At 41.1% G+C, this 17,761-nt stretch overlaps 1 protein-coding gene across 2 annotated transcripts in view; it reads left to right on the forward strand.

Moving 5' to 3' along the window:
- gtf2e1 (general transcription factor IIE, polypeptide 1, alpha) overlaps positions 1-17,436 on the forward strand; it is a 60,345-nt gene extending 42,909 nt beyond the window's left edge. For both annotated transcript variants that reach the window (XM_086006835.1, XM_086006836.1), the window contains exons 4-6: positions 5,423-5,624; positions 9,316-9,548; positions 12,051-17,436. In XM_086006835.1, coding sequence (XP_085862961.1) covers positions 5,423-5,624; positions 9,316-9,548; positions 12,051-12,463 — 848 coding nt within the window. In that variant the 3' untranslated portion in view covers positions 12,464-17,436. The remainder of the gene's footprint in view (positions 1-5,422; positions 5,625-9,315; positions 9,549-12,050) is intronic.
- Positions 17,437-17,761: the final 325 nt, after the last annotated feature.

Raw genomic sequence — 17,761 nt, forward strand, 5'->3', positions numbered from 1 at the left:
TCCAATGTCTGTCTGTTATCACTATATCTAACCTAGTTCCTGATAACCCTTGCAGACACGTGATGCACTGAATAGCTGCATATCTCTTGGCCGATGGAGTTCTTAAACTTCTCTGGACTTCTGCAACCTCTAGCTCTCTCTCTTATTTCTTCTGCCGTGGACTCCTCTTTCCTGATCTTATCTTTCTACTCAAGTGTTCTCTCCTGATCTTTTCCTTTGATACCATTTCAACCAACATCCGTGATACACTTGTTACAGCACTTTCCTTATTTGGTGACAATACTCAGAACTGGCACATGTCAAGCACTTATAATGAGCAAATTCTTAATCGGGTAAAAGTTAGTATGGCCCATTAGCTGCAGAACTATTTATTTTGTTGGGCTGTAAGCCTGTAGTCAGACAAGCTAGATAAAAATGAGGTCTTCGGGGCTATTCATACGAAATACATGAACTCCTTTCACTTTGGCCATAAGTCACAACAAGAGGGACAGGACAAAATGAAGGATGATCACTCTAATCCTTCATTCACCCTTGACTAGGCTGGGTGTTTTTAATTACAGTCAATAATTGGAACCAGCTAACTGAGATCCTTTTTCTCACCGTGGACAGGGCTATCTTGAAGTATCCATGGTTTCTGTTTTTCCAGAGTTTGGGAATGCTGGAAACTCTGTCTTAAGGGCACCACTGGGCATTTTTAAGGCACTTTACCTACATTAATTAACATGGAAAATTGGAGTTCAGTCAGTGTTCTCTGAAAATAATTTTGTTTCTGTATGCAATAGTTGTAAAACTAGAACACTTTATGAAGTTTAATTTGTGCACATGAGGTGACCGATAGATGTAGGGCACTGTGGTAGTAAACCCTTTGAGTGTTGCTAAATAAATACACTAAAAGTACTGTTATTGGGTCTTGTGAAATCCAAGACCTGTATATTTCTAAATCAAAATTACTGGTTGTGTTTTATTGTTGTACTGATTGCACTATATTATATAACTCATATAAGTGTGTAATAGTGTTTCATTGTGAAATATCTATTGTCTTGCACAGAGCCCTATTGTGGCAGAAATACAGTTAAAGCTGCAGGTTAACACAGCTTTATTCTTTATGCTGAGACTCTCCAGATGGGAAAGATGCAGGATTCTCGGCAGTCTGGGTTGCATGTCTTGGGGTTGGTACCATCTGTTTTCCGTCCCTCTCACTTTGTTATGCACATGAGAGGGACTGATGCTTTCATTCCTGCAGAGAGCGGCATCAAGGGGAGCTCCAGTACGTGCAGTGTCTTTGCTTGACAAATCCTGGCTCTGTCCTAAAATAAACTAAAGACAGATGGCAAAGTGTATAATTCACACCCTGATGGAGTAACGTGACCTGTTAACTGCTGGTCTTAAGTAGGTATGGTGTTATGCATCTTAAAAGCTTTGAAAGGTTGATGGAGTATTCTATTTTCCCACTTAACTGAAAGCCATTTTCAGCTTTCGCAATGTATGTATTGTTTTTGTCCTGCATTGTAATTTCACTCCACTTTGTGTCATTGTACAAGAAGATGGTGTTTTGTACTATTTTGTTTTCTGCTTTAAATATTTACATTATCCAGTAATTTGCTAATGAATTTACAGTGTGTGCCAAAATGATTTACCTCAAATGTTGATCAGATCAACTTGAATCAAAAACTTTTGTATTCATTGCCAACAGCCAAGCAGTACAATAATGACACCACTTAGAATATGTTTCAGTGGATGCAATGTTTCTCAATAACTGTATACACGCCACATAAATTGTGGACAAACGGGAGGAGGGTGAGTGGTTCAAGAGTGGACCGCAGTATTACTCCAGATTATGCTAAATGAAAAAGCAAAAACCTACCCATTTTTCTGCGGCCTCCAGCAATCCCTTTAAGGACCGCTGGTTAGGCCGCAGTAGACCCGGAAAAAACTGTGGGGAAAATGAGCATGCTTTGCTCAGATTTTACCAAATTTGGCATTGGGGTCCTAAACCAGGGATTGAGCCCCTTCAATATGTTAATCAATATGTTAATCATGGACCTAACGACTCAGGCGGGCGCCCCCGTCACTCTGAATTCACCGAATAGCAATTTGGCAGCCGTTGCAATTCCGAGGGAGATTGAGTGGGGGTAGGGTTCCCAACCCTCACACTTTGGGTGGGAGTCTACCGGAATGGGCGATCAGTATCCCAAGCACTGCTGCTGGTGGCTCAGGAGAAATGGTCCTTGTATGTGTGGTTTGCGCGTGCACAGTACCCCAGCCCTAGTGACTTGCAACCAAACCGCGTTGTCTGAGCCCTGCTGGTCTCCCCATTATTCGGAACGCACTTCTTCATTGCCGGTTGTGAGGATGGCAGCATCGGGGCCAACGAAAATCACCTGAAAACTCCATGATCCCTGAGAGAGCAACTAAGGAGAGAGGGGGAGAGAGAGAAACACAAACTGGAAGGAAAGAGCGAGAAATACAAATTGGGGGTGGGGTGGGGGGGAGGGAGCAACACAAAGTGGAGCGAGGGAGAGTTCATGTTAGCCTGTGATGTGCGCTGTTATGTAATGTACAGTATTTTGTTCCGGGAGTCAGGCCGCGTTTGTGCTTCTTCCTGAGGACTGAGCCTCATCTCCCTAAAGCTGGGCTTCAGGGATGGGGTGTAGGAGTCAGTGAATTGAATGAGGTTTAGTTTTGGTATCATTTATTACCATTATAACTTGCTGTGTACTGTAAAAAGTCACAATTGTACAAAAATATTGGTTACAAGATACTGATATTGATGTTTTTAGTGAATCAGTGGAATTTACTTGGTGTTTCTCATTGCGATCGATACTGTAGAAACATCACATAGTTTTTATTTAAACATTACTTATCCTTAAATCTTTCTATTTTGTGTTCTTTCTTTGATTTATAAACTATGTTAATCATCTCTATAAAAAAGTCAAGTATTTTATTCGGGGCTTGATGATACTTAAGACACTCAACTAAGGTAAATTCAAAAACATTTGCAAACACTGGGCAAATGTCTCGTGATCAAATGTCATGCAATTAAGCATCACATGAGCGGTACCACATGATCGCATGCCTTGTGATCAAATGTGACATGACCAAATCTCCAGGAATACATCAAACCAGAGTTGGCAACCCTAAGTGGGTATCTGAAAGAGAAAAGCACAAGGGGCGGATTGTGGTGAGGGATGGATGGATGGGGGAGGGGAAGCAAGATATCCGCGAATTGACCATCAGCAGCTTGTAAGTGTGAAGAGATTGTGGGATGAGGGGGAAGTGAGATGTGAGAAGAAGAATTAGGTATGAGCATACCGTCGTCATCAGCAATTCTTTCAACTTCCCCGCTGGCCACAAACTGTGACAGCCCCTCCAATGATCTGCAGCACTGCTTAATCCAGCTCTGTCAGGTTCTGTAGACGGGCTTCCCCATCACCTGTCTGCTGCTGCTCCCGGCGGTTATGAGCGACCTTTGCCTGCAAGAAAAAAGGAAGTGTGTCATTGAGTGTGGTGCAATGTGTTTGGGTGATGTGCCTGCCATGTTTAAATAGTGTGATGTGTGGGGTGAGTCTTGCAGCAGTGTTAAGTGTGTGAGGGTGAAGTGAAGATGTGAATGTGAGGTATGAGTGGTGATTGCTAGAGATTGTTGGTAGGGGAATGATGGGGTGTGGTGCATTGAGCAGTGTGTGAGGCTTGTGGTGCAAATGGTGGGATATGGCATTTGATGATGCATTCACTCACCTTGACCACTTGTGTGAGGTCATTCAACTTTTTGCGGTACTTGATCCAGGTCCTGGGGACACAACTCATTGCACTGACGGCTTCAGCGATCTCCTCCTACAGCCTTCTGGTGTTCTGCCTTGAAGGTCTCCTGCCCCACTGCGAGTAGAGGACCTGACGGCATCCTTGAACCCCCAGGACAAAGGCTTCCAATGCCGCATCTGAAAATCTCCTCGGCCTTTCTCTTGGCTGTTGGGCTATGGCTTTCTACACAATGACAATAAGGTGCTTCTGCAACAAAGCACCTTTTTAAGTAGTGAAGAGAGCCTAGGCCAAACTTTATTGGCCAGTAGACTGCACCTGATATTAGCCCCCCCCCCCCGTTCAGCACTGAGCCAGTCAGCGATACATTTAGCGCTGAGCTCAACGCCACAATCGTTATAATCAGCAGGCAGCACGAATTTTGTGTGCTGCCTGCACCACTTTGAACGGGCGTGGGCACATCGTGCTTCGCGCTACCCGTGCCCATTTTCAGGCCTTATCCAATTTCTAGGCCTAAGTTGGTCAGGAGTGGCTCTCCTGTGGCTTTGCTCACTGAGTCAGAGGATATTCTGCTTAATAACCAATTCTGTCATGCATAGTATTATCAGGGCCACATGATTTTACCGTGACAAAGTAAAATTGCATTTTTAATCATGGTGTTCTGTGAGTTTTACTGATATTTTGTGAATTGAATTGAGTGACACTTCCTTTTTTCCATTAAAAACTGTAAATTGATATCCTTTGAATGTAATTATATGTATCTTTACCTATGAAGTCAATTTTTATCTCTTGCTTACAAGATGGTGGCCATAGGTACCTGCCATTTAGCAGCACTGGGGGAGAGTTGGTTGTGGGGTTTTACAGCATTGGAGCAATGAAATGCCTGTTATTTTCAAAGCAATTATTGACAAACCAAATATCACAAAACATGCCAATCAGATTGCTTAAACAATTTTTTCAAAATTTTCCCTGAGTAAGCAGACTGTAGAACCATTAAAAAAAACCTTAGTAGAAACATCATAACAAGTGAAATAATTCACACTTTTTTTTCAATTTTCCTATTAAATTGCTCGTATCCTACTGGAAATCTGCCGAATTTGTCCAGAGGCCTATGCTTTGTCAGGTGCATGGGCTTCAGTTTTTCTCTCGATACCATCTATCCTGATATTTTGAAAGTATTATTCAGAATGTTATGGAAATACTGGAATTATTATGGAATAAAAGGAAACAGGATAAAAACTTAAAAGAGCTGAAGACCAACAGAAGCAGTAAATTAAGCAAGGGAAAGAAAAGCAGTAAAAGAGAGAAGGAAAACGCAGGAATTTTTTTTGAAAAAAGTGCTCTCTGTACCATGTTGGTTTCCAAAAGAAGAACCACTCTTACAGCTTCCCTCGACCCTTCACCTGGCACCTCCCCAGGCTGCCTCCTTGGTGACATTATATGGGTTCTGCCTCGCCCCATTTACTTATGTACTCAATTTTTTTTACATTTTGATCTGTGAGCAATGCCACTGTTTTCCATTGATAAACTTTAGTAGCCTAATTATCGCAAGCTAAAAAACAGCTGGTGCAGAAATCTTGGGGTAAAATCTGTGATAATTCATTGGCATCATGGCATTCCTACTGTGGGAAATGTAATAGAAAATTCCTTTTTGTCCTTGCAGGAACATTCCGATGCACCTTCTGTCACACTGAGGTGGAAGAGGATGAATCTGCGTTACCAAAGAAAGATGCCAGGACACTGTTGGCAAGATTCAATGAACAGATTGAACCAATCTATGCTCTATTGAGAGAAACTGAAGATGTTAATCTGGCCTATGAAATCCTGGAGCCAGAACCAACAGAAATTCCATCGCTTAGGGCAAGGTCAGCTTGTGATCTAAATTTTTTGTTTATATTTTTATCCTACCAAGCAGAAAAGACTTACAAAACTTGGCTGTGTCATTGGTCTTCTAAGCTTATGAAAGGTGAACTTTAGGCAAGTTTTTCTCTGCTTATGAAGGATGTACTTTGGACAGCTTATCGTTTGACTTAGGAACTTACTATAACCAGAATCTCCAATATAAGCCTGAATCCTACTCATAGGACAGTATATGAAAATCATAAAGTAGAAATGAGAAAAAAGCATTTCAGCTCAACTAGTTTCATGTACAAGACTCACTCAGACCATTACCACCATCTTCCTGTTTTGGTATTCCCTTTTGAATAAGTAATGTATTCATTTCTTATGGAAGTTGTCTTTTATTTCCTAAAATCTTTATTTTTTTTTATGGGAGCTGTTGTCTAATCACTTTAATTTGGTTACTTCTCTGATAGAGTACAGGCTGGCAAGTTATATATACACATTCCATGACGCATAGTTATATAAATAGGGTGTCTTTGAGTTATTTTTCTTCTCTGATGTCAACTATTATAAATGAAGAAATATGGGCATTATGTGAAATCAAAGTTTTATTAACAAGTGAGAGAAGAAGCAGTTCGTCTAAGTACTATAAACAATTAACTTGTATAACCCGGCTATTAATCAATGACACGGTTTAGTTAGGAGAGCTGAAATCAACAGCATTTGTCAAACACCACACATGGCTAGTGGTACACTTTTATATATGTGTGAAGGAGATTAAAGTCCTCTTTTTGAATAAAGTACTCTGTCCACAGAAAGACTTCCCAAAGGCAAGACGGTTTAAAATGATTTGATGCATCAGTTAATTACAGTTTTACCTAACTGCAGCAGACATGGAGACCAGATGCGGCTCCATAGGTAGAACTGAAGGGTTTATATGTTTAACCCTTTCAGACTGGTTCAAACTGTTGTTGTATTTGGGCTGACTTCAACAACTTGTTGCTTGCTGCTGTAAATGACTTTGCACATAAACCATGCCTGTCATGACTGACATCAGTTGCCGTCTAAAGTGACTTGGATGTGTAGTGGAAACCTTACGTGTAATCCAGGGAGAATGAACAGGTCCACTATTCACTCAGAGTGCACTGTCTCTGCTTACTTTGCATACAAAATTTTACTTCAGTTCATAGGCGGTGCAGACATGCCTATCAGAGTAGGCTTTTGTGTTGGACATGAGAAAAAGTATCTGGGGAAGCGTGAACCATGACAGCACTCCGTTTTATAAGTTAACAGCTGTGTATGAAGTAATTATTCTTGAGTTCTATTTTGCTTGATATTTCTTTTGTTAATGGTCACATTTTATTTCTCCTGGTTGAGCACAAAGAATATTTAGCCTACTGATTTCCTTCATGTTTTAAAAAAAAAATGATCATCATTCTATTGATTTGTTTTCCCCAATCAATTTATTGGCTCCCTTTATAGCTTTTTGACATAAGACTTCGAAAAAATTTCTTGTTTGCTTTCTTTAACCTTTCCAGCATCTTCATTTCTTTAAGAGAGTGTCTTGTTCTCCAAGTGTGATCTCACCAAAGCTTTATGGGAATTCTGTATAATCTTGCATTCTAGAGATCTGCTCCTACATCGTAAAATTCTGTTTGTTTTGTCAACCTGTAAAGCCAAATAATGTCCTGGTGTATGATATGATGCGTCTTGATATGTCTTCAGTGTGTAACTATATTTTCTAATTTTAGCATAGGTCTGTGTATTACCTTCCACTTCTCAATATTAAATGCTATTTGTTTAAGTGCCCACTTACTAAATGGCAGCAGTTGGCTTTGAGTTAAATGCATCTCCTTTGGTTCTCTCTCCCCATCTCTAGCTCATGCTTTGTCCTCCCTTACTATGGATTTCATGGAATTTGGGGTGTCATAGGCTTTTGTGAGAGTCTAATTTTCCATTATAATGTTAAGTCCAATTTAATCTCAGTTGTATAGACAACCACTAAATTGTGCCAAAGACCTTTTCAGAATGGCTGTTTTAGATTTTCAGTGTTCAAACTCTATCTCTGCACAACTCCCAATCACCAATTCTTTCCCCTTGTATTCCACTCTATATGCTTCTAACACACTTTCTCTTGATCAACTTTGTAATTTTGTATCTCCCACATGTTTCCCTGCTTCTTTAAGTTTCTCCCTCCACCCTGTTTCTCTTCAGTATGCCTTTCAAGTGTCAGCTTGGCTCAGTTGGTAGCACTCTTAACTCTGAGTCATAAGGTTGAAGGTTCAAATTCCATTCCAAGATTTGAACATGTAATCTAGAATGACACTTTTTACCCTCTGTAAAGCACCGTGGGAACTTTTCTCCCAAGTTGTTGTTTAGATAAGTGTTTGATTCCGTGGCAACATCCTAGTCAAAATTAAAAATCGAGATAATGGCCCAGAAATTCGGGTCTCCACGGGTGAGTACGCACGGGGTACTCACCCGTAAGCCCAATGGAAGTGCCGGTTTCCTGCATGCGCGGGAAACCGGCACTTCCGTTCCCCTGAAAGAAGGGGTTCAGAGATCGAACGCGTGCGCAGGAGAGGCTGCGCGTGCGCATCGAACTTGCATTTTTTTCCCAGGTTTTCCCGGGAGGGTAAGTCTCCAGAAGTTAGACATGTAAAAAGCAGTCGCAAGGCCTGCTTTTTACAAGGTAAGTGATGAATTTAAATTAAAACATTTTTTCCACAGGTTTATTATTTTTAAATACTTTAAAGAAAGGTAAGTTTATTTTTAGCCCTGTTAGAAAATAAAATAATTTTTTTCAAAAATTTAAATTATTGTTTAAAATAGTTATTTCATGTAATTTATAGTTTATTTAAAAAATGTGATTTTTTCAAAAATGTATTTGAAGATTTTGTGATGCTTTGGGGCTTATAGTATTTATAAGTTTGACAGCCCTTCCTGTCAAACTTATGAATGAAGCATTCCCTGCTACCATTGGCTCTCCATGGCCCACGTGATCCCAGGGGACACATCGAACTAACTGCGCCCCTGGGATACGCAAGCACTGTGCGCCGGCAGTTGGAGGAGGCCCAGGATCACAATTCCACAGGGGCCCACAGCTCAATGGCTGGCACGCAAGGTAAGTGCAGGTCGGGGGCTTACACCCACGGGAAGCCCTCGACCCGAATTTCTGGGCCAATACAATTTTTTCTCCAGGTTTCAACAGATTTTTGGTGTACTGGTTGAAAAAGTTGTGTCCATGTTCTCAATATTAATTCTTGTAGTGTAACTGTACTACACACAGGTCCCTTAAGTTAATCAGAATGCAGGGCAGTCAGAAGCAGCATTACAGTTCAATTCCAGGTAAAGTAAATGGAATAAAAAAGTTTTTATCAGTAAAAATCGGAAAACAACCTGATTGCCTATGGGTAAGACATGAATTTTTCAGCAGAAATTGTTAAAAACTGAAAATGTGGAGCCCTTTTTTTAGCTCAATTTCTTCAATGTCATTTATGACACAATAATGAACATGGACACAAACTATAAAACAGCAATAACATTTTTTTCAATCCCAGTTTTTCATCCCCAGTTTATGATACTAAATCCATGACCTTTGACCGTTGTGTTGTGATGTATTGTGTTGTATTTACTGATGGTGATATTTACTGATGGTGATATTTACTGATGGTGATATTTACTGATGGTGATATTTACTGATGTTTTTGACAGTCAACGGGCACTTGGCACTGGCAGTGGCAATATGAATCTTCAAAAAGAATCGTGGGCAAACAAAGGGCCTACATATGAGGATCTCTACACTCAAAATGTCATCATCAATATGGAGGAACATGATGTTCAGCATAAAGTTGTATCTGATGGGAAGCCAACTAAAGAGAGACCAATCTGGATGAGGGAGAGCACTGTCCGAGGAGCCTTTACAGACTTGGAAGAAGTTCAGGAAGGTGAGAGATCAGCTTCCTTTTCTCTTTCTTCTAATTTATTTGTAAGTTCATCAAAGTAAGTACCGATTCTACTGAGGCATAGAATTCTGCGTGTTCATTTTAGCTGTTCTGTGTAACGAGTATAGTTTCTGTTACCCAATTCTTTTAAATTTCTGTGCTGCTTTTTAGAGATGCTTTTGAAAAAGGAATACAAATTATTTGAAGCTATGATTCTTCAGTGCTGTGTTGCAAAAGAGTGGATGAAAAACAGGGATCCAGCTGCTTTGTTTATAATTATAGTCATTGAAAAGATAAGAAAGCAAAATGACCCGGAAAATGACGTATGCCATTAATTACACTGATTAGTTCCCCAATGTCAGCCATGGCTCAGTGGTAGCACTATGGCCTCTGAGTCAGAAGGTTGTGCGTTCACGTCCCACTCTATGACTTGAGCACATAATCTAGGCTGAAACTCCAGTGCCGTACTGAGGGAGCGCTGCACTTTCAGAGGTGCTGTCTTTCAAATAAGACATTAAACTGAGGCCCCGGCTGCCCTCTCTGGTGGGCGTAAAAGATCCCATAGCACTATTTTGAACAGCAGGGGAGTTCTCCGGGTGTCCTGGCCAATATTTATCCCTCAACCAACATCACTAAAAGATTGATACGAGCAGAGGTTATGGTCTGAAATTGTTGAACTCGATGTTGAGTCCAGAAGGCTGTAAAGTGCCTAATCGAAAGATGAGGTGCTGTTCCTCGAGCTTACGCTGAGCTTCATTGGAACAGTGTAAGAGGCCGAGGTCAGAGTGGGAGTGGAGCGGAGAATTAAAGTGACAGGCGACCGGAAGCTCGGGGTCACCCTTACAGACTGAACGGAGGTGTTCCGCAAAGCGGTCAACCAATCTGCGTTTGGTCTCCCCAATGTAGAGAAGACCGCATCGTGAGCAGCGAATACAGTATACTAAATTGCAAGAAATAGAAGTAAATCACTGTTTCACCTGGAAGGAGTGTTTGGGGCCCTGGACAGTGGGAAGGGAGGAGGTAAAAGGGCATGTGTTGCATCTCCTGCGCTTGCACGGGAAGGTGCCGGGCGAAGGGGAAGGGGTGTTGGGTGTGATAGAGGAGTGGACCAGGGTGTCGTGGAGGGAGCGGTCCCTTCGGAATGCTGAAAGGGGAGGTGAGGGAAAGATGTGTTTGGTGGTGGGATCACGCTGGAGGTGGCGCAAATGGCGGAGGATGATCCATTGAATGTGAAGGCTGGTGGGGTGAAAGGTGAGGACAAGGGGAACCCTATCGTGGTTCCGGGAGGGAGGGGAACTGGTGAGAGCAGAAGTGCGGGAAATAGAACGGACACGGTCACGGTCAAGGGCCATGTCAACCACAGTAGAGGGGAATCTTCAGTTGAGAAAAAAGGAAGACATGTCGGAAGGATGCATCATCAGAGCAGATGAGACGGAGAAACTGGAAGAATGGAATAGAGTCCTTACAGGAAGCAGGGTGGGAGGAAATGTAGTCCAGGTAGCTGTGGGAGACAGTGGGCTTATAGTGAATGTTTGTCTTCCTTTTTCCTTTGGGATTTGAACCCACAACTTTTTGACTCGCGAGGCGAGAGTGCTAACAACTGAGCCACAGTTGACACTGAGGTTATGAACGGCACTCTACGAATGCTAGCCTTTCTTTCAATCTTTTTGTTGCAAACTTACTCCAAACTTTCTTGGAAAAATAATTTGAGATACACCACAACGAGTATAATGGAGAATTAGGGAGCTCAGAGACGGTGCAGTCAGTGGCTTATCCCATCTGCATCAATGAACGAATTATGTATATCAATATTAGCTTAAGCTGCCTCGAGGCCCAACAGGTGCCTGCAGCTGACCGGAATTATTCAGATGGGCCTAAACTAATTTCTCCCCCACTCTCACTTTCAGTCGATGGCCTGGACATTTTAGAGCCCTACACTGTGCATGCCTTATACACTAAACCTAACGCGTAATGACGAAGAAGATGGGTTTTATCTAAGAATTAAAAATACCAAGAGGCCTGGAAGCAGGTTGTAGTCATTTAGATTGCATAAAAGCAAGGCTTGGGAGGACGGGAGGACTTCCTCTTTAAAGTACTCTCCCACTTTTCCTTAAAAATGAAATAAATGCTTATTTTTATTGCTATTTACGATCTTCCATTGATTTTTGTCAACTTTATTTTTAAGATTGAGACTGACATGGCAGGTCTCTTCTCCATTATCTCGGTTAGCCTGTGTGCATCTTGGAGAGGCTCATTGACTTTAATAGAGCAGCACTTTGGACTACCTTGGGAGAGGCTAATCCAGAACTGTCTAAACGGGGGGAAAAATCTCTACCAGCTGATCACTGCTGCATATTTGCCTTGTGCAGATCTTTGAAGCTTATGTGCCCTTAATCATGTTATTTGTATTCAATCTGTTGCTATCGGAATAAATGAAATGCATGGAAGTATTTTTGGGGGAAATCTAATTTTTTATAAACGTTCCCCCTGCTGTGTATATTATAGGTGATATGGATGTTGACTCATACCGTGATCATGAGGGAAAAGGAAACCCAATGGAAGCAAATGAAGAAGTCATGCAAACATTGCTTATCCATGAAAAGAAAAGTACATCTGCAACTGTGGCTGCAGCTGCTGCAATCCCAACTTCAAATGCCAGTGATTCAGAGAGTGATACTAGTGAATCAGAGGATGAATCACCTCGACCACAGGCAGCCACATCATTCCCAGTGGCAGCAGCAGAAGAGGATGAAGAGTTTGAAGAGGTGGAGGATGAGCCAACTGTGTTGGTAGCAGGACAGCCATATTCATATAGCCAGGTCAGCCAGTGTCTAGAGCTCGTGGCACAGATGACAGCTGAAGAGAAGGATGCATATATCGCCATGGGGCAAAGAATGTTCCAGGATATGTATGACTGATCTGTTGTCACAACACAGGAACATTTTTAAAGTCCTTATATATTTCCTATGGTTTTATTAGTCAGTGTTTCTACAATTTTAATTGTATCTGCCAAAGTGTCAAGAGACAGCATTCCTTTCAACAAAATTACAGGCTGGATTTTAGAAGTATTTCAAGACAAAAGTATTATTTTTAAGAGGGTAAAAAGCTGCAGTGCCCTATAACTTTAAAATTATGTACTTCACAGGTATTCTTGTTTTTATTGCATATTTCTTTCCTCTCGGTAACACTTAAATTCATGAAACCCCTTTGAGCTAGGACAGTTGAATGAGGCAATTATACTTCTTGTTCAGGCAATAAGAAATGTTTGTCTGGTATAGTGGCCTGGTTCCTGCCAGTTGGAAACACTTCCCTCTTGTCTCGTGCTCCATCAGGCTGTATGGATAATCACTGATAAAACATGCCTATCTGTCACAGCAAGCACATTTTAAGTGATGAGCAGCCATGAGATTCAAGCTCGGAACCTGCTGGTTTTGGAATCAGTTGCTTATTCACTTGAACTACCAGGCTATCCAGCACAGAATATTTGTCTCTTGGTACAAAATGTGTGTGTGTGGTTCTTTTTAAAGTAAAACAGTTTGTTTTGGCATTTAGAATAAGCATGATTAAGAGCAAGGGGGATTTGTAAAAACTGGAAGAGCAATGTCACCGCTGAAGAGCAGTCAGTTAGCTGTTTCACTAATATATCCATTTATCCTGATATTTGTAGGGTAAACCAAATGCTGATTAATTAAAATATTTTTAAAAAATTGATCAATCCTATTGCCCCTGTGGTTCAGCAGTAAAATCCCCCATCTCTCAGCCATACAGACCAGAAATGTTCCAGGTTGAATCTCCAGTCTGTGCTGAGTTAGTTGATCTTAGCTGGGACAGTAGAAAGGATGCTTAAATAGCCGCAGAGCCCCAGCTTAGGTAAGCGAACATCAGCTAGGATTCCTGCTTCTGATCACTATTCAGTCGTCCCTACTGAAAGTGCAGACGTTTAGACGACACGGGTGAGGATTAGGATCAGTTGTGATGTCCTCTGTGGCCAGACTGCTGCTAGCGTTAAGTGTCGAGGCATGGACACTTGCATGAGGTATCAGTAAATGACTGCCATCCCTGAAATTGTACCTCAGTGAGAGTCGGTGCCTGCAGGAAGCAGGGGGGGGGGGGGGAGAAAATTTGACAGAAAAGAATTGATCACATGATTTTGTTTAAATCTAAACGAGTAGTTTTTATCTGAAATGAAAATATTTTAAATGTAATCATTATAGAGCAGTGCAGTTTTTAAATGAGCTGGAAAAGTGCCAAACCATAGTGACCCTGTGTTACAAGCATCAGAGACAAAGCTTAAATATACAGACTGTGTGCGCATGGTCTTTGTATGTGATCTGCCTTCTTAAGCTCCATCTGCAGGATAACAGCTGAGGTTTTGAAATGGTTCAGTAAAGTTTTATTGTTCTTGGTATCTATGCAGCAGAACATTAATGCAAAGTTAATTTTTTTAACAGTCTTAACACGGTCAGGTTTCAATACCGTACTGCTATTCTAATCTAAACAGAAAATGCTGGAAATACTCAGCAGGTCAGACAGCATCTGTGGAGAGAGAAACAGAGTTAACGTTTCAGGTCAATCACCTTTCATCAGATCTGAAACATTGGGCTGGATGTTTACTGGGGCAGGTTGCGTAGGTGGGGTGGGGGGATGAATTTCGGATGGGGAACCCGGAAGTCTGGGTTTCCCCACATGCTGTGCTCCACAGCATGTGTCTTCTAGCCCTGACAGGTTCCCCACCTGGAAGTCAGGCTGATTGGCAGGCTTGGCTTCCAGTCGGGCGGGGAGCACTCTGGAGAAGGCTGCAGGACCAGGTAGGTCCGATCCCAGGGGGTGGGGTTTGATGGTGGGGGAGCTTAGGGGGCTGGGAGGAAGCACTCCTCCTCCTAGCCCACTTGCCTTCTCCCCAAGGCTGCCCTCCTCTTGCTGCAGCTACTGGGTTTTCCGAGGCCCAGGAAACCTGGCTGGTCACTGTAAATCCACAGCTTTCAGCTTTATTAACATACTTAAAATGCCAAGCCGCCTCCTGGTTGCGGTTGGCTGCCAGCCCCTTCTCCCACCTCAGTAAAACCCGGAAGTCGGCTGGTTAGAGTCTGCTTCCCGACATGCTCGAAATCTTTGCCCATTTAACCCCCTACCCGCACCCACCCCCACCCGTTCACCCATGCTAAAATTCTCCCCATTAACTCGGTTTCTCCTGATGCTGCCTGACAAGTTGAGTGTTTCCAGCATTTTCTATTTTTATTTCAGATTTCCAGCATCCACAGTATTTTACTTTTGTTTTAGCTGTTCTAATCTAGCTGTTGCAGAAAGTGACATATACAGCCTCACCTTCATTTGTGTGTGCTCCCTCATGCTTTCACTTAAGTCAGGCCCAATGTAACATTAAGTCTTTTCATAACTCATTATAACCCATAACTGCTTCCACCATCTTGCTGTGTAATCTGCTGTTTTGAGTATCAGACAGATAATGGGTGACCTGCAGTTTGGTTCTGGGGTCAGATTAATATGTTACAGCCTATAAAAAGTGAAAGGAATGTCTTATCAACTCTCCCAGTAACTCTTAACCTTTCCACCTGTACAATTCTACACAGAGGTTTGAACAAAACACTTACAGGATGATGGAAATATACACAATGGAAAACTAGAAGAAGCATTTGCCAAGTCAGAAATACTTAATTAACATTGAAAACGGTTAAAGTTTTTATAACAGCAGAGGAGTTGGCCTATCAAAAAGAGTATTAGCTCATCATGAAGTGTATTTTTATTACATTGTTTATCTGTACAATGGATTCTTGAGAGTGGTTACAATGCTGTCATCTAATTGAGAAGGCTCAGGTTACATCTAGACTGGGAGTGATCCTGGAGTAGAAAAGTAACCTGAATCTTGGGAATAAGCCTTCAAACTCACTTGCTGCTGTCTGTTTGGTTTTATCAATTTCTGTGTGACATTAGGTCATGTTCTGTAGCTGGTAATGCATTTTGTGTCTTATGATGCATGATGGTGTTAAAAGGGTATGGATGCCATTACTGCAAGTTTCTGAGAAACTCTTGGTGGTTGATTGCAAGGAAATGCTCTGTTCTGGCCTTATAAAAGATCACACCAGTGTAATGAACTATGAACTGTATGTTACTCTTTCCATGCATGAACCACTGCATTGTACGGTTAGTAATGCAATATTGTATTTATTCTACGGGTGTCTTACAGTTACCGAATGCTGAATTGCAAATAACTGTTTGTTTTCATTTTCCACACAGTTGAATATCAGATCTGGAGGGCAAGAGTCAGTCTACTGTCATTAATCCAACAATTGCTTAAGTTAAATTATCTGATGATTCAAGTTCTTTAGCACTAAAGAACCACTTAGTTGAGTCATTTATGTGCATTTAATTCATTATTATTGAATTATTCAAATTTTAGCACAAAAATGCCTTGTCATGATTAGATTTCCACTGTTGACACCCAAGGAATAAATCACTTCCAAGATAATTTTTCTAAAGTTCTTTCACAGTGTTGGAGAAAGTACTGGAAAAGAGTACTAGAGTCCATTGGCACTATTTTAATGTCATACTGTGAGCAGGAGATTAGTCCTTAATGCCCAAAGGGAAAAAAATTAAAGCTGCATTAAATTTTATTAAAGATTTGCAGATTACAAAGATTGCTCAATTCACTGATGGATGTCTACAATCTACATTTTTGAGGGGAAGGAATCCAGACCAGGCAAAAATCTATAAAGTCCGATGGACCAGTGGAAAATGTTTGTTGTACTGCAATGTGTGGCACTTAACTTCTCCATTTGAGTCTACTGGAGTACCCTGTATTTAGATAACTCACTAGCAGCATCCAGTGGCAAAAATCAAGTACTGCAGCTCATTACTGTACTATTGCAGGAGTGGATTTTGCACGAGTTAACTATACGTCACGGAAGGTCAATTGAAAAACATTTTCACATTTCTTATGTAAACAAAAATGAATAACTTGGTTTCAACGTAATAAAAATTGGCCCTAATCGCTTGCATGCAGTGACCAATTATAGTAATTTAGATTGTACAGTACTGCCAAATGAATAAAATATAACCTGGTTTTGAGATGGTGGGGGAAGGTTCTTCACCTCTTCCTTGCTGATACAGAAATTGTGCTTTTGCAATCTTTCTAACATCCAGCCCACAGCAGCGAGCAGACAGTCTCACTCTCTCAAATAAAAGACCTGCTGGAAATACTCAGCAGGTCAGGCAGTATCTATGTAGAGGGAAACAAAGTTAATGTTTCAGGGGTCAATGACCTTTCCTCACTCTCTCAACATGCCTTTCCTATCTTTCTCAAATACAGCATTACACAGAGAAGGTGAATCAATTTCAGTTGTCCTTAATCTCATATGCACAAGTGTGATTTACCATTCTAATGCATACACCCAACAGTACAGAAAAATTACTCGGACTTTCAAATATCTTGATTTCCCCTTAGAGCACAGCCGAGAAGATTTGTTCCGATATCTAATTCCTCTGTATAGAAAAACATTGTTTGCAACTGTGCTAGGTTTTGGTGGGTGGGGTGGGTGAGAAGGATATATAGAATCTAAAATGCTTTTACATTAGCTTACATGTTCTCAAGCAGGAAGTAAAGCAAGGGAATTATTTGACAAAGATCCGGAGAAAGGGTTAACCTCCTAGCATCACCTCGTGTCCAAAAACCTGAGTAAATTCTAACTTTGTTCAGCTCAACAATAAGCTTTCTCAGAAGTGGTAAATTATCCACAATTAAAATTTAAATTGTGCTCTTTGAAGAGAATATTCTTTTAAAAACAAAACCACAACCAGTGTCTTTTACTTATAGTGCTTTTTATTCAATCGGTTTTATTTGCTTATATTTGGAAATAAAAGCTTTGCAATATGTTAATTGTGTCAGTAATTGCTTTGGATAAAACCTCATTTCACCTGTCTTGCTGAATTTTATCAGTTATCAAATAACACAAAGGGGAGTTTGACAAATTCCATAATCTACAAATAGAAATAGAGGTAGGGAGAACTAAGAGGGCGTATGGAAAAAACCCTACAGCCAAAGTAAAGGGAAATAGTAAAGTTCTTATAAACACATTAGGTAAAAGAATCATTTAAGAAGGAGGTTGGCCTCTCAAATGAGCATGGTGAGATAAGGAAATAGTGGAGTTGCTTTATTAATATTTTGGCTCAGTATTGACAGAGGAGCAAGAAAGAAGTCTTCA

The sequence above is a fragment of the Somniosus microcephalus genome, chromosome 14 (assembly GCF_052327205.1).
Source record: "Somniosus microcephalus isolate GS21.2 chromosome 14, FLI_Smic_1.0, whole genome shotgun sequence".
In the NCBI taxonomy this organism is placed as follows: domain Eukaryota; kingdom Metazoa; phylum Chordata; class Chondrichthyes; order Squaliformes; family Somniosidae; genus Somniosus; species Somniosus microcephalus.